Raw genomic sequence first — 18,092 nt, forward strand, 5'->3', positions numbered from 1 at the left:
CAGTCCAGTAACGACAAGCATCTCCAGCACCTAGAAAATAGTCCAGAGCTCCTTGTAAAAATGGATGACTCCTGGCTGGGCACACTGGCTCACCCCTGTAATCACAACACTTTGGGCGGCTGAGGCAGGAGGATCACTTGAAGTCAGGTGTTCAAGACCAGCCTGGCCAACATGGCGAAACCACATCTCTACTAAAAATACAAAGGTTAGCCAGGCATGGTGGTACATGCCTGTAGTCCCAGATACTCAGGAGGCTGAGGCAGGAGAATCGCTTGAACCTGGGAGGCAGAGGTTGCAGTGAGCCAAGATCGCACCACTGCACTCAGCCTGGGTGACAGAGCAAGACTGTCTCAAAAAACAAACAAACAAAAAACGGATGACTTCAGATCTGAGGCAGGAAATTTGCAAGAGCCTAGCGCATCCTATTATACCAGAAACCAAATAAGCAATAAAATCCAAATAAGATAATGTTAAAAGGATACAAGAGCCAACCTGAAGAGGCTCCTATTGGCTCAGTATGAGACTATTTGCATATTAGTAAGAGTAACTACAGTGGATTAGAATATAACATATCTTTTTCATCATAGGTTCGATATGATCCTAAAACAAAGAAACTGAAACAAAACCAAATAACAAAAGAAAACCCTCACTGATCACCTTTACAGAATATCTGATTGGGAATTAACTAGAAAAATTATAATACAAAGGAAAAGAAGCAAGCATTTATCCTACCTTTCTTATGAGAACTGTACCTCAGGGTTGATGAGAAGTACCTCTTTATAGGGGTATTCTAGTTACTAAGTGAAAAAGGAATGATAGAATATTACCATTGGGCAACCCTTAGGGAAACAATGATCTAAGCAATGGTCATCAATGGCTGCTAACACAACAGAAGAGGAAACTACACATTACATACTTCTTAATAGATATGCACAATGGAACTTATAAGTATTCAGGTAAAAAAATATCATTTGAATCTCATATTGATCAAACTTCTAGATCTGGTCATCAATTTTTAGGAAATACAGTGGACAGAGGGTCACATTAAATGACACTGTGGGGAGGGGAATTATGAAAATCTGAATTGGGAAAATTCTACAGGACAAATGACCCAGTGTGATAAACAAATAAATTGGGGTAGGGGAGTAGAGAGAGATAGAGTGAGGGCAAACTTTTAAAGGAGGTTAAGAGACATTTAATTGCAACTGTGTACCTTATTACAACTGTGCACCTTATTACAACTGTGCTTTGTACCAACTTAAAAATTACCAGATATTTGGGGAAATTTAAGCACTGAGTGGGCATTGGGTAATATAGGAAATTATTGTTAATTTGTTATAGGTGTGATAATGGTATGGTAGTCATATTTAAAGAGTCCTTATCTTTTAGATACTAACATTTAGAGATATAAGCATACGTTTGTAGATGCAATGATAAAATGTTGGGAACTCACTTCAAAATAATCTGGGGATGTGGGAGTAGAAGGAATATAGATTAAACACATTTTTTCTACTTACATATATAATTGAAGTGTTTCATAATAAAAAGTTAAAAATAAATAAAAACCATAAAAAGTTAAAAACAAAACAAAAAATTTCCCAGCTGTTGCAAAGACTGTGCAAGGCAAGAAAATCTAAGAATCTTTCAGCCCTTCAGAATAAAGTCAGCTTCACGACTGTGAAGTCACATTCTTAAAATGCACAGTCTGATTAAGATTAAGAGATTCTCTGCATTCTCATTCCTTCTTGTCATAGACTAACAAAATACTTCACTGTAATCTAAAATACATCAGATCATTATATTTCTCTGTTCAAGTCTATCTGTAGCTCCCCAGTACTTTATCTGTACTCAGAAAAACAGCTGATGCCCTTGTAATAGCCTACAGAGCTCTCCCTACTTGATATCCCCTCAGTGGTAGCCAGCCTCCAAGACGGTCCCCAAAAATGATCCCTACCTCCCGGTATTTGTCATTCTCTTCCAAGACTAGTCTATGTGATCAGTAAAATAACGAAAAGGTGATGGCATGCTACTTCTGAGATTCAGTTATAGACACTGTGGCTTCCATCTTGGTTTCTTTCTCCCTCTTCCTTGGATCACTTGCTCTGGGGGAAACCAGCTGTCATGTCATCAGCAGTGCCACACAGTGGCCACATAGTAAGAATTCTGGAGAACTGAATTCTCCTGCCAACAGCCCTGTCAGTGTGCATGGAGGCTGATCTTCCAGCTTCAGTCAAGTCACTTTTTCTTAAAGGGTTAGATGGTAAATAGTTCGAGCTTTGCAGGCCATGTGGTTTATATTGCAACTACTCAATTTTTCCATCATACACAACATGCAAATTAATGTGTTCCCAGAAAATCTTATTTATAAAAACAGGCAGTAGTTTGCTACCTCTTCCATGACTTCAGCACACACTCACAGCTTGATTGCCACCTCATGAAACCCTGAACCAGAGCTATGCAGATAAGCTCCTCCAATTCCTGAGCCTCAGGAACTGTGAGATATATTTGTTTCAAGTGGCTACATTTTAGTGTAATCAATAACTAATATACCATCATCCCACTCTCCACACCCCACATATACCTCTTTTTACTTCTCTAATTTCACTTCTCTCTACTCTCCACCATTCAGTCAGCTGAGGTCACAGAGACCTCCTTGTTGTTCCTTGATTATACCAGGGGTGCTTGCCTTTGGGCCTTTGTACTTGCTATTCTCTATGCCTGAAATGCTTCTCCCCAAGACATCTACTTGGTGAGATTCAGTATCTCCTTTAGGTCTTTACTCAAATGAGCCTTTCTCAGTAAAGTGAGGAGGGGAACAGTGAGGATGTTCCCTCATCCTACTTATAGATGCAACACACCTTCCTTCCTACATTCCCTATTTCCTTTATTTTTCTTCATAGCATTTACCACCATGTAACATATACTTTATTTTATTTTCTGTCTTCCTCCACTGGATTGTAATCTTCATGAAGGCAGGAGTTTCCATTTTGTTTACTTCAGTATCCAAAACAGTACCTAGCCTGCAGTAGCCCTCAATAACTTTTATTATTCAACAAACCTGCCAACACCTTAAAGGCATGAATATCTTACTTGACATAATATACCCAGCCCCTGGCACACAATAAATATTAAATGCTAAATTAGCTTTCCAGAATTTTAAACATGTGAATATCAGATGTGTTTCTGAAAGATCACTCTAGGAAAAGAATGGAAGCAGCAATTGGTGTTTGCCAACACTTGATTCTCATTTGCTCTCCATAGGCAATTTCACCCATCCTCATTGTTCATTACTTCCTAAATGCAATTTAACCTTAAAATTTGCATTGTCCCTGCCCAATTTCCCAAAGCCACCCTCTTTCTCAACTTTGGGTTGCATAATTTACTGTGTGACTTTGGATGAATTACTTAACTCTATGTGCCTCATTTTCCCTAGCTGCCAATGTGGATATTATTAATACTTATCTCAAAAGAATATGATGATGATAAATGAGTCAATTCATGTAAAATACTGAGAACAGGTCTGGTGCGGTGGCTCATACCTGTAATCCCAGCACTTTGGGAGGCCGAGACAGGTGGATCACTTGAGGTCAGGATTTCAAGACCAGCCTAGCCAACATGGTGAAACCCCATCTCTACTAAAAAAATACAAAAATTAGCCAAGTGTGGTGGTAGGCGCCTGTAATCCCAGCTACTAGGAAGGCTGAGGCACGAGAATCACTTGAGCCTGGGAGGTGGAGGTTGCAGTGAGCGATGGTCATGCCACTGCACTCCTGCCTGGGCAACAAAGTGAGACTCCCTCTCAAAAAACAAAACAAAACAACAAAAAGTCCATTCTCCACAATACAGTCTGATCTTTTTCAAAATGCTCATCTCATCAGGTCACATTACTTTCATTACTCCCATTGCTCTCAAGATGAAAACATGGACTTCAGTCCTGCATTGGCTAGCTTCTACTTTTCCAGATTATCTTCATGATCACATTTAGTCCAGAATGTACTCTGGCCAACCAGACTCCCAATGCCCTGAGAACTTCAGAAGTGCTCCCCCCTCTGTCTGGAACACCCTACTTTCCCCTTCCCAGATACTGTCTACCTTTCCTGTTCTACAAAGTGCTCATAAACTTCATTTGACTTCCCAGATGAAATTCCTTTTATTAAGCCCTTCCTTTGGTAGCAGCAAATTTGTTCGCATGTGATTTGATCAGTTTCCCTCATTATACTAACACAGCAGAGTAGGCTGGGTGTTTTTACTCACCATCACGTACATCCTCAATGCTCTGCAGCGGTGCACAGTAGTAGGTACCTGGTTAACTATTTGTGAAAAACATGAAAAATAGAAAAAATGGGGTAGAGCCAAGTTAGGAAGTTGAGTCATTCAAGAACCAAGGAGTTGCTGCACTGAGGTATTGCACAAAGATGATGGGAGCACTTAAATTTTTAGGAAAATGCATTAAAACAATTAAACTATCATTTCAAGCAATTCCCAAACCAATTAATGCATAGATTAGGTTGTAACTGTCAAGATACGTTTGGCAATACAATTCTATTGGCATCAGGACTCATCTAAGTACCTGAAGCAGTGGCAGCATCAGGCTCAGTAGTACAAAAAGGCACATCATTCTCGTCTTCCCCAATCTCCTGCAGTATGCATTCTGCCAAACCATTTCGATTAGAGCTTTCAAAGGTCACTTTATTCGGGAGAAAGGGTCCATCCACTTTTAAGTTTTAATAGACAACCAACATTCCAGTGTAGGGGTAGGGGCTTTTGAGAAAGAGAAGATAGTCTGAGACAAGTTCCCAACCAAGTGAACTAATTTTTCAGACAAGGACCACAGTAGATTCAGTAGCTGAGTTGAGATTTGGTTTTGAGTTTCTGGTTCCTACAAGGTGGGCAGTGAGGGCTTTCTAATCGGCAGTTAAACATTGGTTTACAGCAAGACTCACACCCAGCGTCTTTGGGCTAACTAGAAGAGCAAATTCTGAAGCAGAAGAGTAACACAGAGCAACTTACATGAAAGAACTGCTCTAAGCACTTGAGATTACATTTACAAACTATTAAAAATGATATTTGAGACTGCCAAGACAATCATATACATTTTATACAGCTATATAAACAATTGTTCTACAGTAAGATTTCCTGGCCAGGCACGGAGGCTCACAGCTATAATCCCAGCACTTTGGGAAGCCCAGGTGGATAGATCACTTGAGGTCAGGAGTTCAAAACCAGGCTGGCCAACATGGCCAAACTCTACTAAAAGTACAAAAAATTAGTTGGGCATGGTGGTACACACCTGTAATTCCAGCTATTTGGGAAGCTGAGTCACTGCACTCCAGCCTGTGAGACACAACGAGACTGTCTAAAAAAAAGATTTCCTATATAACACTACTTTTACCTGAGTACACAAAAGATTTTGGAAATCCTGGGAAAAAAATTCTACTAGCTATAAGCTATTTAAATACTGTTGATAGAAATTATCAGATGGAAATTAAAATCATGTAAACAGCATACTCAAATAAAAGAATGAGACAAAAGTTTAAGAGTATAATATTTTTTATTCACTGATAGCAAAGCCCTGTAAGGGGAGCCTTTGCCTAGTCCTCGGACTCTGATTCATCTTCATCTGGACTAATCTGGAAGTAACGAAGTTCATAGGTCTCCTTGTCAGATGCAACCACTCGAAGCCAATCACGAAGATTGTTTTTCTTAAGGTATTTCTTGGTAAGGTATTTCAAATACCTTTAACATAAAAACATAAATTTCATTAAGAAATACAATTCCTACTATGTAAAGGTTTATTGTATGAAAAATATACATCATTTTCATCTTTTCTGTACCTAGCTTCCTCCAAAATATTTCATCCTTCCTTTCACACTATGCATTGTGCAAGACTGTTAGGGTAGCATCCTCTTGTCATACTGCCACAGCCAAATTATTTAAGCAATATGATTTTACTCTTCAAATATATTATGTGTGTGTGTATATATATGTGAAAATGTTAACACCCCCTTCACCACTATTAAGCCCCCTAACTCCCAATTCCACCCTGGCTCAAGAGGGAACCTATTAATAGGGTTAAATTCTTACTATGCTCATTAAGTCTCAACTTCTCTGAAAATTCTTAGGCCCTCTCTACATCTAATGTAATCAGAGTTGTACTTCATAGTAATTATCTGATTATCTGTAAGATCCTTGAGGACAGCTACTACATTTTTATCTCTGAATCCTTAGTGATTATAATCTCAGTTAACATGTACTGCAACCACTTTAGTCCAAGCCATCATCGTCTCTTACTGAAATCAGCTCTTATATCTTCAGTTTCCACCAGATGTATCACCCTAGTCTTTTTCAGCCACAATAAACAATTGCTTCCCCTTACACATTCCATGGCTTTCAAGATCTGCTCCCCAGACACCCTCCCACCTCATGCATACCTCCCAAAACACTACACCCCAGACACACTGGCTTTGTTACTATTACTTTAATCCACCAGGCTTCTGGTTCATCCTGCCTGTAACAATTATCCCCCAATTGCAAGGCTCACTTCTGCATTTCATTTCCTGAACAACTTATCAACTTACCCAAAAACTTTGCAACTAGCTTTATGCCCTTACAGCACTTATCACTGCTTGATTAATTCCATTTCACTCTCTCCCTTCTCCACTAGAAGTTTCTTGGTGGTGGTTAAACCGCCTGCTTGGTTCGCTGTTCAGTTACCCAGTCCTATGCTGCCCATGAAGTATTTAATATATGGTGAATAAATTGAACAAATAAAAACTGGCAGCAAGATGTTAAGACTTTGCCTCTGATCAGTTACCTCTCCTGAATAAATAACTAAAACCTTAAAAAATTGTAAGAAAAGGTTTGTATCATTGAGACAATCCTCGTATGTACACATTAGACATGTTTCTTTTAACACACTCAAATACTAAAGTACTCAGCATTAAAGGTTATATACAACTCGGATTTACAGGGCCTGTAATTTATGGGACCGGGACCATGGACACAACTGCCCTATATTCTAGCAATAAATTACACTTACAACTAGAATCAGCAACTGGCACTCATTTACTGAATTTCCCATTTATGTAGGCCTTTAGTAAGCTCTTATTTATTCTTGCATATAAACAGAATACGCGTAATAATTACATATTCTATGAAATATTCCAAAAACTACTATAATTTTATTAAAATTTGCAAAGGTACCAACCTTTTAGAGAACTGTTTCTCAGAAACAACTGTGATTTTATTCTTGAAGCGTTCAATGTGAACAACATTCCCGAGATTTCCAGTTTTGCCATTGACTTTAACCTTCTCCCGTAGAAATTGCTCCTATTTTAAAACAGAAAAAATGCACAACTAGGGAAGAGAACCCTAGATATTCACTAGGGAAGGTACCCTAGGAATAGAGCTTAGGTTATTATCAAATATTACATATTTAAACCACTATAAATAACTCAGATTATAAAAATGAGCCAAGTAGAATGATACTTACAAAATTTCCAGAATCAAAAATTCCATCTTCTACTGGATGAGTGAGGTCCAAATTAAACTTCCAGGTTGACCTTTTGGGCTTCTTGTCTTTCTGCTACATAAATGTGAAATAATTATGTAGCTATATAAAACAATTTATTCAATTGGTATAAACAATTTTAAAGTTTGTACCAATGCAATCCGTACAATGTACTGTGAGGTTACATATACAGAAATGTAACAAAAATAAAAATTAAAAAACCCCACCGACCCGGGATTGGACCCGGGATTGATGTGAACCTCTAACCAAGTCCTAATATGTTCAAGTTGTCAAAAGGTTATGGACTTTCATTGTTTTCCATACCACCGATGTTCAATTTTAAACTATCGTGCTTTACTGCCACCCCACTGCAGATGGAAATAGATTAGTAAACCTCCTAGCCCAAGCACAGTTAAGTGCCAGAGCTAGGATTCCATCCATCTATGTCTAGGAAATTCAATTCTTACGTTGTTATAGGCAAGGGAAGAGGACTTCGGTAAAAAAAAAAAAAAAAAAAAAAAAAAAAAAAAAGAAAGAAAAAAAATTTTTAAAAACAACCAAATAAAGGCCAGGCGCGGCCCCAGCACTTTGGGAGGCTGAGGCAGGAGGATCACTTGAGGTCAGGAGTTTGAGACCAGCCTGGCCAACATGGTGAAACCCCATCTCTAGTAAAAATACAAAAATTAGCCAGGTGTGGTGATGCATGCTTGTAATCCTAGCTATTCAGAAGGCTAAGTCGGGAGGATTGCTTGAACCCAGGAAGCGGAGGTTGCAGTGAGCCTGATCATGCCACTGTACTCCGAACTGGGGGACAGACTCTGTCTCAAAAAAAAGAAAAGCCAACACCGTGGAACTTAAATTTTCCATATCCAAACCTTTTATACCAAGACCATATTATATGGCTACATAAGCAAAATGTTGCGGTAGCCAGTAATCATGTACATTCACTGGAATATAAACAAATCAGTATTTATCAGATGATAACCTCCAATTTAGATCCACCCAAATGGCTACCAAGTATTACACCTTAGTTTGCTTTCTCAGGTAGCACGGTAACATGTACCAAAAGAAAATCACTCAGTTGGCGCAGAAGTTAATTTGGGAGACACAAACAATTTCTGTCTAATGGAACAGATAACCCTGTAGGGTTTATGGCCATGCTGGGCATTACGCAGTTTTGTAGCTAGCCCAGCAATTTTATCCTAACTTTTTCTGTAAATTACGCATATATACCTAGCTTTTCAGATATTCTTAGGAACATTTTAACATCTTACTGGTTCCCTTACTAATGACTTAAGTACAATATCTGAAGCATGTTCATTTCACATTGCCGGAATCTAGGCTTTTACTTTTCTAAAAATTACTTCACAGAGGAGCTTCTTCCCCAACTGAAAGTTCTCAGAAACTTCCGTGATGTCGGCCATCGCGGGAGCTGAGCGCCTCGGAGTTCCCTCTGGCCTGGGGCACAGGTCGTCAGACCGGCCGGATTACTCACCTTTCTCCTACCCAGTCCAGAGGGGCAAAAGCATTATCAGGCGCAAGGCAGTAAATAAATGGCTCAGATTGCAGTACCACCGGCCAATTTACAGCTGTGCCTCCCTCTTTCCCACGTGTCCAAAACCACCCATTCTAAACCATTTCCGAGCCCAGCTCCAACTCCACTAGACCGCATGGCAGATGCCAGGAGTCTCGAAAAACAATTCAGGATCCTCGCGTTTTGGTTGTGTTTCTGACCCAGCCTCCACTACTCCCCTCCCTTTATCTCGACTGAGACGTCCCCACTCGACAGATGCAAAATTCGTTACAGCAAAAATCATTAAATTGCCGCACAACACTCCCACCAAGACATCGCTCACTCACAGGCGCCATTTTGCGAATCGGCCGCGCGAGCAGAGAGAAACCTACGACAGAGCGGTCTGTATTTATACCAAAGCGTGCTGCGTCACGCGCTGAGAACGTCAGATTGTCGCCTCCAGGAAAAGAAAGCAGGAGGAGCGCGGAGGCCGGTAACCTAGGAAACCAGTGCGCTGCCCGACGCCAGTACGGAATCGGCTTTCCGCGGGCGCACGCGGGTGGCGGTGGTTGAACTGACTCCCGGGTTTCTGCTCCTGGCTGTACAAGCTGATTGATCGCAGTGGTCCCTACAGTTACCAAGTGGCTGCTCCCGGATACGGACGCACGCGAGGGATGCAGGGGTCATCTTTCACTAATCACCGGAATCCCCTTTCCAATCAGGGCAAGACAGTGTCTCAGGTTGCTTTGGGATCTCCTCTTTTATTGCAGTTATACTCCTCCAGCCAAAAAGTTATTTCTATTTGTGTTTTGTCTGTGGTCCTCGTTTTCTAAATGACTGTTGAGGGAAATCGGTTCTTCGGGGACCAGGTCCTCGGAAAAAAAAAGCATTTATATATATATATGGGCGTGGTGGCCCACACCTGTAATCCCAGCACTTTGGGAGGCCGAGACCGGAGGATCTTTTGAGCCCAGGAGTTCCTGACCACCCTTGGCAGCATAGGCATAGGGAGAATCCGTCTCTACAAACAATTTAAAAAAAATTAGCCCAGGTGGTGGTGCGCTTCTGTATTCCCAGCCACTCGGGAGCCTGAGGCAGGAACATTGCTAAACTTGGGAGGAGGAAGTTGCAATGAGTCGAGATCTGCTACTGCACTCCAGCCTGCGTGACTCTGTCTTAAAGAGAAAAACACGTAGTGCTTGCTTCCTGTTCATTCGTTTGGTATAATTTATCATGGGTTTTAGAGTTAATCCCAGGTCTCTTGATTTCCATCCAAAATGCTCCCCAGTTAAAATTCAATGAATGTTTGCTGTGACCTATCAGTATGTACAAGACATACGAAGGTGGAAGTGTCTTGCTGACAAAAGGAAAAAGTAGCTTTTGAGCTTTGAAGGATTGTAAATTGACATCAGATTAGAAGGGTGGCATGCTAAACCCCTTGAGTTTAGCAGTAATACGTTTTCGTGGAGATGAAATTATCATACCTAGGGGTAGGGGTATGGGATGGGGTGGACTTTGTTGTTAATTTGAAGAATGGCCCCAGAAAGTAAGAACTGTTCATGGCCTTTATGCCAGCAAGTAGTTATCGTGGAAACTATGCTTTAATAGAGCATATGACTTGTGGAGTCTGAAGAGATGCCCTGAATTCCTAGAAGAAATCCATTTCAACAAGATTTTTTAGTTGTCTGCCTTAAGAGCCACAATAATTACATTTCTTTTTCCAAACATTAAAGAGATAGAAGGGAGCCATTGGCATTTCCTCCTCAAGGGCTGCCTAAGCTGAGGAGCAGAAATGATTCTTATTTTGCTTGTCTTTAGCAGTCTTCCATGTCTTAACAATAAACTCCTTAAGCACTATTAAGCCATTTGTACAAAGAGGATATGAAAACATACCTGTTTCACAATAACTAGTAATCGCCAAATAACTAACTAATTAGAAACTGTAATGAGGGAAAAATATGTCAATTAGAACAAAAAAACCCCCAAAACTTAAGAATATTAACGAGAAATGTGCAAATGGGAAGACTAAAAGTTGTAAATAATTCAGTTCTTTCCAAACTGCGCGTGTGCACATGTATATAGTCACACAATGCTAGTCAATACCCCATAGTTATTTTTTAAAAATTTGACAGCTAATTAAAAAAATAATTTTAACATTTATTTTAGATTCAGAGGGTACATGTGCAGTTTTGTTACGTGAGTATATATAATGATGGTGGGGTTTGTGGTGCGATTGATCCTTTCACCCAGGTAGTGAAAATAGTACCCAATAGTTAGATTTTCAACCCTTACCCACTTCTAGTAGTCCCAGTGTCTATTTTGTAAAAATTTACTGATACATCATCATTGTATATATTTCTATATATAATATTGCATGGGATAATGTGATATTTTAATACATGGATACAATATGTAATGATCAAATCACAGTAATTTGGATATTAAACACCTCAAACATTTTTCATTTTTTTGTGTGTTGAGAACATTCCATGATGTCCATGAGTATCCAATGTTTAGTTCCCACTTATAAGTGAGAAGTACAATATTTGGTTTTCTGTTCCTGCATTAATTTGCCTAGGATAATGGCCTCCAGCTGCAGCCATGTTGCTGCAAAGTACGTGATTTTGTTATTTATGGCTTGTGTTGACAGCTAATTCTAAATTACGACTCAATAAATGTCTGAAAAGAGCCAAGACACTTTAGAACAATGAAAGGGAGTGTGCCTTTCCAGCTCTTTCAATATAAGATATTGTAATAGATGATAGATATGTATTTAATATATTATAAACTTCAGTCATTGGATCTATATGATGCTGAAGCCTTAGTAAATGGATCAGTAAGCAAAAAAATACAGAAAAACTCCTCCATATGTAACAACCTTACGAATGGCTAAAATATAGTTTTATTTTTGTGTATGCATTTATTTACTTTTTAGAGACATAGTCTTGCTCTATCGCCTAGGCTGGAGTGCAGTGGCGCAATCTCAGCTCACTGCAACCTCTGTCTCCCGGGTTCAAGCAATTCTCCTGCTTCAGCCTCCCAAGTAGCTGGGATTACAGGTGCTTATCACCACGCACAGCTAATTTTTCTATTTTTAGTAGGAATTTCGCCATGTTGACCAGGCTGGTCTCAAACTCTTGGCCTCAACTGATCCGCCCACCTTGGCCTCCCAAAGTGCTGGGATTACAGGTGTGAGCCATTGTGCCTGGCCTAAAATATAGTTTTATAAATAATTTTTTAATGTATGCTTGAGCTGGTGGAAAAGTAAAATAATTTTTAGGGAGCAGAAATGACAAGCCATGATCCTACATGTTTGGAGCTTAAATTAGCTCTGCCCAGATAGCATGAAAAAGCTCCAAACTGAGTATGTAGTTTAAAGTGTGCTTGAATTGTTAACACCAGACAGAAGCAAAGGCAAATGCTCTCTGGAGAAATGCATTTTAGACTCTGGATTTTCTATTCTATTCCATTGATCTGTCTTTTCACTTGCCAGTACCTCACTGTTTTGATATACAGGCTTTGTAATATGTTTTAATTTCTGGTAATGCTAGTCCTCACTCAGCTCTGTCTTTTCAATATTTTCCTAGTGATTCTTGCACGTTCATATTTCTGTATGAACTTTATTAACAACTTGTTTAACTTCATTAAAAAAACTTGGTATTTTTATTAAGACTGTATTCAAATTATAAATTAAATTAGGTAGAACTATCATCTTACTAACTAGCTATCAACCAATAATATGGAATTTGTTCAGGTCAACTCTGTCTTTTGGGAGTGATTTATAGCTTTCTTTGTGTAGGCTTTGAACATTTTCCTTTCATTATGTCTTCTAATTGGTTATTATTTGTATATATGAAACTATTTATTTTTGCATGTTAATTTTATTTCCTGCTACCTTGATGGACAACTTTATTGTTTGAGTTAGCTTTATCATTGATTATCTGGGATTTTCCAGATATACTATCAGATCATCTGAAAACAGAAAATAGTCTTATTTTTTCTTTTATTCTTAAAATTTTAATACGTCTATTTTCTATTGTCCACTTGTACTGGCTAATACTTCCAAAACAATGGGGGTCAAGATATTGAGCATTCTTGTCTAGTTCTTGACCTTAGTGAGACTGCCTTCAGCATTTCTCCACCAAGGAAAAGGCTAGCTTTTGGAATTTTATGCAAAGACATACACACATATATATGCACATGTCTATACATATGTATACACACACACACATAGCTGTTAGGTGTACCATGTTAACATATATAAACATAAATACATTTACATCAAATAAGTATTCATACATCTCTATTTTCTAAAGAGATTTTTTTAAGAATGGATCTTGTTTTACCTAAATTTTTTTCAGCATTTATGCAGAAAATCATGTTTTTTCAATTTTTTAATTTGTTTATTTGAAACAGATCTTGCTCTGTCACCCAGGGTGGAGTGCAGGCGCAGTCACAGCTCACTGTAGCCTCCACCCCCTGGGCTCCAGTGATCATCCCACCTCAGCCTCCTGAGTAGCTGAGACTACTGGTGCGCTCCACCACACCTGGCTAATTGTATTTTTTTGTAGAGACGGGGTTTCGCTATGTTGCCCAAGTTGGTCTCAAATCCTGGGCTCAAGCCATCCATCCGTTTCGGATTACAGGTGTGAGCCACCATGCCCGGCCTTATTTTTTCCCTTTATACCTATTAATATAGTAAATGCTATGAAAAGATTTCCCAATATATTAATATATGTCCTATGATAGTGAGCTATATTAATAGATTTTCTAATATTGAACCATTCTTACATTTCTGATAGACACTGGTGTATTACTTTCTTCATGTGGTGTTTGAGTCTAAAAACTAGTATTATATTAGGATTTTTGCTTCAATATATTTTTTGTTATTTTTAACAGGTTTAGGATCAAAGTTATACTTGCTTCGTAAAAAGAATTTAGATTATTTTCCCTATTCTGAAACATTGTACATAACGTTAGCACCATATGGTCTCTAAAAGTTTGGTAAAATTCTCCTGTGAAACCATTTGGACCCCGTTTTGTTTGGTTGGTTTCTTTGTGGGAACAGCAACCCCAGCTTGGTTTCTTTGTGGGACAGTTTCTTGACAACTTTCTGTAGTTCTATTAAAATTACAGTTTAAGCTTTCTGTCTTTACTGAGGTCAATTTTAATAACCATATTTTCCTAAGAAACTGTATCATCTAGGTTTTCAAATTTATGTGCATAGATTTGCAGAGTTTTGTTTTATTTTTATTTCCTCTACATTATCAGTGATTCCTTCTTGTCATTTCCCATTTTTGCATTTGTGCTTTCTTCATGTTTATTAAATAATAGCTAATGATCAATCTATTTTAATTTTTCCAATAACTAGAATTTTAATCTATTTGCTATTTTTCTTATTCATCTCATTAATTTCTGCTTTTGTTATTGTTACTTCCTCCTGTGTGCTTCCTTTTGGTTTATTTTTCTAGCTGTTTGATTTACTATTTATTTATGTTCATTCTGTCATTTTTATTTATATAGATGGTAGGGCAATGAATTTTCCTCTGATAATACTTTTACATAGATTCTGATATATAGTATTTTCATTATCTTTCAGGAATTCCTTAATTTTTGTATTTCCCTTTTCATTGTACACTGCATAATAGGTTTTAAATTTCTAGTTAGAAAGACCTTTTTATTTTCTAGTTTGTTTTTAATTTCACTTGGGACTGGTAACACAGTGTTTTTAATATTTCTGCTTTATAGAAGCTACTGCTGTTTTCTTTATGCACTAAATGCCCTTTTTTTGTGTCAAAGTTCTATTTGCCTTGGAAAGAAAATCTCTAACATCAGGATGGTAATATTTGATATATGTGCAACAGATTTACCTCATTAATTGTATAGCAATTAAAATGAGCTACAGTGACAGCCACATTAAGTGAAACTCACATAATTATGAAGGAAAAATGCATACACACCATGAATGTTAGTCGATGAACTTCTCCATTAGAATCTGTTGGGGATCTGCTGGGCCTTTTTGGCTTTCTTGGGCACTAGACTACAAGTCATTGTGGTCCTGGGAAGTGTCCCTGGGTGTAGCCAAAAATTATTTTAACTGGATTCAGAAAAAAAAAAAAAAAAAAAAAAAAAAACCTCTCAAATTGGACAATGGATTGATATAACCTTGTAGGTAGGTCCTTTTGAACCAATACACACCCAGTGGTTGTAACTGATATGACTACAAGTATTGTGGGAAACAGATATTTTAAGTTCCCAGTGGAGTGAATAATTTAGACAGGTAGTATGGTTTCCAAATACGCGGTTCCATAGAAGGGCATTCTATTTGGATAGAATGTTTAATGATTTAATGATGGGGGGATGGGGGAAGGATAAGATGCAGGTAAATTGTAAGAGACACACTCATAATTAGCCCTTTTCAGTCTTCTTTTTCCCTCCTATGCCTCCCTCTGGGTAACTGGGCTACCGAATCTGCAAGTGGCAAAAAGGAGTGGGGATAGAGGCTAGAAGACCTTAACTGGTACTTCTTTTACTGCCCAACTTTGCATTGTGGATCTGGTAGATTATGGGTATTTGTAATGATCATAGATACAAGGTGACAACTGCCATGGTATCTCTGGCATGGCTCACATGTCAGGGAGCAAGAGGGATGTTCTAGAATGGTACAGTGTATAAGGAAGAAACCACTGAGCCACCTAGAAATGAACATGTCCAGTTGGTGTGGATTAGACACGGTGAGGACTGGCAAAAGGGTGAAGCGTTTGCTTCAGGAAATTATCGCACCACTCATGTTGTGGAAAGGGAACAGCAACTCCAGCTTGTAGGAAAGAAACACCTCAGACCCTGGGAAATCAGGGGTGAGGGAAGTAGCATTGCCCTCTCTTACATTAAATATCTCTGGAAGGACACATAGGAAGGGGATGAAGAGAGGAAAATGTCTTTAGTCTTTTGTACCTGCTGAGTGACTATTTTATAGTTTAAAAAACATTAAACATTTAAAAATAACACTGTACCTAAACCTCAAACTAATATTTAGAAATTAATAGTCCCACCCATAATGCTAGGGCACTACGTGAGGACCTAGAATATAAAAGTACTCAATAAAAACAAGTTAGATTTTCTTTTAAAGTGACATACACTTAAGTCATACAATTTTCGGGTATGAAATTGTTTTAAAGATGTAGATATACAAGAATAGTGCAAGCTGTTAACTTTATTTTTATTTAATACAACTGATGAAATTAACAGACAAATATATTTTAATAATATAACAAAGCTATTATTGTTAGGGTATTATCTACATTTTAAGGTTTTTTAAGTCAAAGACTTAACATCTGAATTTTAACTATTTTTGAAATGTAAAATGCACAATTAGTAATACCCATACTACATATCTTAGAATTTTAAAGTTTTAGTGAAAACATTTGAGTCTCTGCAAGTAAAAGCAATAGTTCTCCTGTATCTAAGAAAAAAAATGTATTACTAAAAAAGTGCTACTAGATTTAGACAATGCTAAACTGTTTCCTTTTTGGGGAGGAGGACAAAGTACATAATAGTATAGAACTAGTCATTTTCATTATACTAGTATGGAACTAGTAATTTGCATTATGCTTTGTAACAAGCACAAGAGTGCTTATTTATAGTAGATATTAACCACAATAAATAACTCCTCAAAAAAGATCACAGCTATGATGGGTGACAAGCTGTTCAGTCATTGCTGAAAATAGTCCAGAGTTTTTTAAAAAGTGCAATCTTGATCTGAGATAAACTTAAGTCTACCAATACCAAGAAATAGTTTTAGGGACTTCATATAAATACAGTAACCTTTTTTTTCTTTTGTAAAATAGGTTTCTACCTGTTCTAAGGAGGGGAATAGTGGTAGATAGCAAAGTTTGGCAACAAGTATGTTTCTAGCAGGTGAAAGCCTGGTATCCATTCTATAAGATGCATCTTTTTTTTTTTTTTTGAGACGGAGTCTCGCAAGATGCATCTTTTACGGAAAGAAAGCATGCTTATTAGATGTATACAGTACTTTTCAGGCACTTGACCTCACTTGGTAGCTAAGTTGGTGTTCAGATGTTTGTTTAATGGAAAAACATTAAATTACATATTGGCTTCAAGCCATGTTCCCGTAGAACACCTGTGTTTCATAAGCTAAATCCAAATGTTCCCTGCTAAAATCAAATAATGATGCCATATACCCAATTCAGAGAAAAAATTTAATAAATAGATTGAATTGTCTCAATTTTTAAGGTTTTCCGCTATAAATTTTTCTTAAATCTTTGTTGCCTGTTACTTGTCTGAATGTTAGCAGAAAAAAGGCTTGACAACTGTGAAATACTATGCCTAAATGACATTAAAATGAGAACTGCTGATCAGTACAATATACTGTTCATGGAGATATGCTTATATTTTCACTCTTACACTGCTTAAGAGCCATATTTTCTCATAGTAAATGTGTTCCTAGTTCATATTATAGAAGTCAGTATGTAAACATTTCAATGTACCCAAAAGAGCATTATGAATTTATCTATTATCCCTAAATACGTTTGGTGAACTTCTACATCAATGCCTGGCTCCAAAACTATCTTTGGGGTCCATGCCAAAGGAATGCTTTCGGATATAATCTAAGGATAGGATTCTAAAATGAGACTGCCAAATTCTATTCTAAAATGAAAAAATATGGCAAGATTCCGGTATGGATGCCACTGTTTCCATTTTTTTCTTGACTATTTAGCATGTAGTGTAAGTGTGTTGACATTAAGGATTTTTTTATATGCATGTATCACGGTATTACAATTTGGGAAAATTCTGCAATATATTTTCAGGCAATTGGCTTTAAAATAATGAAGCTTCAGCTTTTAGCACAAACAGCTCTGAGAACAATGCATTCATATTACAGCTCAACTAGAAATAATCGAATTGAGAAACCTTAAAGTACAAAAACAAGTTCTGGAAAAGTTGTAAATTAAAAAAAAAAAAAAGTTACCAACAGTTGAGGCACCACCAGACAATACTTTTAAGAGTTGGGAATTTGGAAAAAAGAACTAACATACAAAGCTATGTGCG

At 37.7% G+C, this 18,092-nt stretch overlaps 1 protein-coding gene across 2 annotated transcripts; it reads right to left on the minus strand.

Annotated features, from left to right (window-relative positions):
- Positions 1 to 4,130: 4,130 nt before the first annotated feature.
- Positions 4,131 to 9,690, minus strand: RPL22L1 (ribosomal protein L22 like 1). 2 transcript variants are annotated; one of them, XM_050778281.1, is made up of 4 exons: positions 9,371 to 9,690; positions 7,493 to 7,585; positions 7,208 to 7,329; positions 4,131 to 5,736 (listed from the first exon to the last, which is right to left on the minus strand). In XM_050778281.1, the coding sequence occupies exons 1-4, from the start codon at positions 9,377 to 9,379 to the stop codon at positions 5,592 to 5,594; spliced, it is 369 nt and encodes a 122-aa protein (XP_050634238.1). In that variant the 5' UTR covers positions 9,380 to 9,690; the 3' UTR covers positions 4,131 to 5,591. The 2 variants fall into 2 exon arrangements, with proteins under 2 accessions (XP_050634238.1, XP_050634239.1); XM_050778282.1 differs by having other exon boundaries at positions 7,493 to 7,582; positions 9,371 to 9,446.
- Positions 9,691 to 18,092: the final 8,402 nt, after the last annotated feature.

Source organism: Macaca thibetana, chromosome 2 (assembly GCF_024542745.1).
Source record: "Macaca thibetana thibetana isolate TM-01 chromosome 2, ASM2454274v1, whole genome shotgun sequence".
Classification (NCBI taxonomy): Eukaryota; Metazoa; Chordata; class Mammalia; order Primates; family Cercopithecidae; genus Macaca; species Macaca thibetana.

Excerpts from the sequence above, each read along its gene's own strand:
- RPL22L1 (XM_050778281.1), bottom strand. Across the intron at positions 7,330-7,492 it reads TTTTTGATTCTGGAAATTTT|GAGCAATTTCTACGGGAGAA; the intron begins GTAAGTATCATT and ends GTTTTAAAATAG. Across the intron at positions 5,737-7,207 it reads GAGAAACAGTTCTCTAAAAG|GTATTTGAAATACCTTACCA; the intron begins GTTGGTACCTTT and ends TTTATGTTAAAG.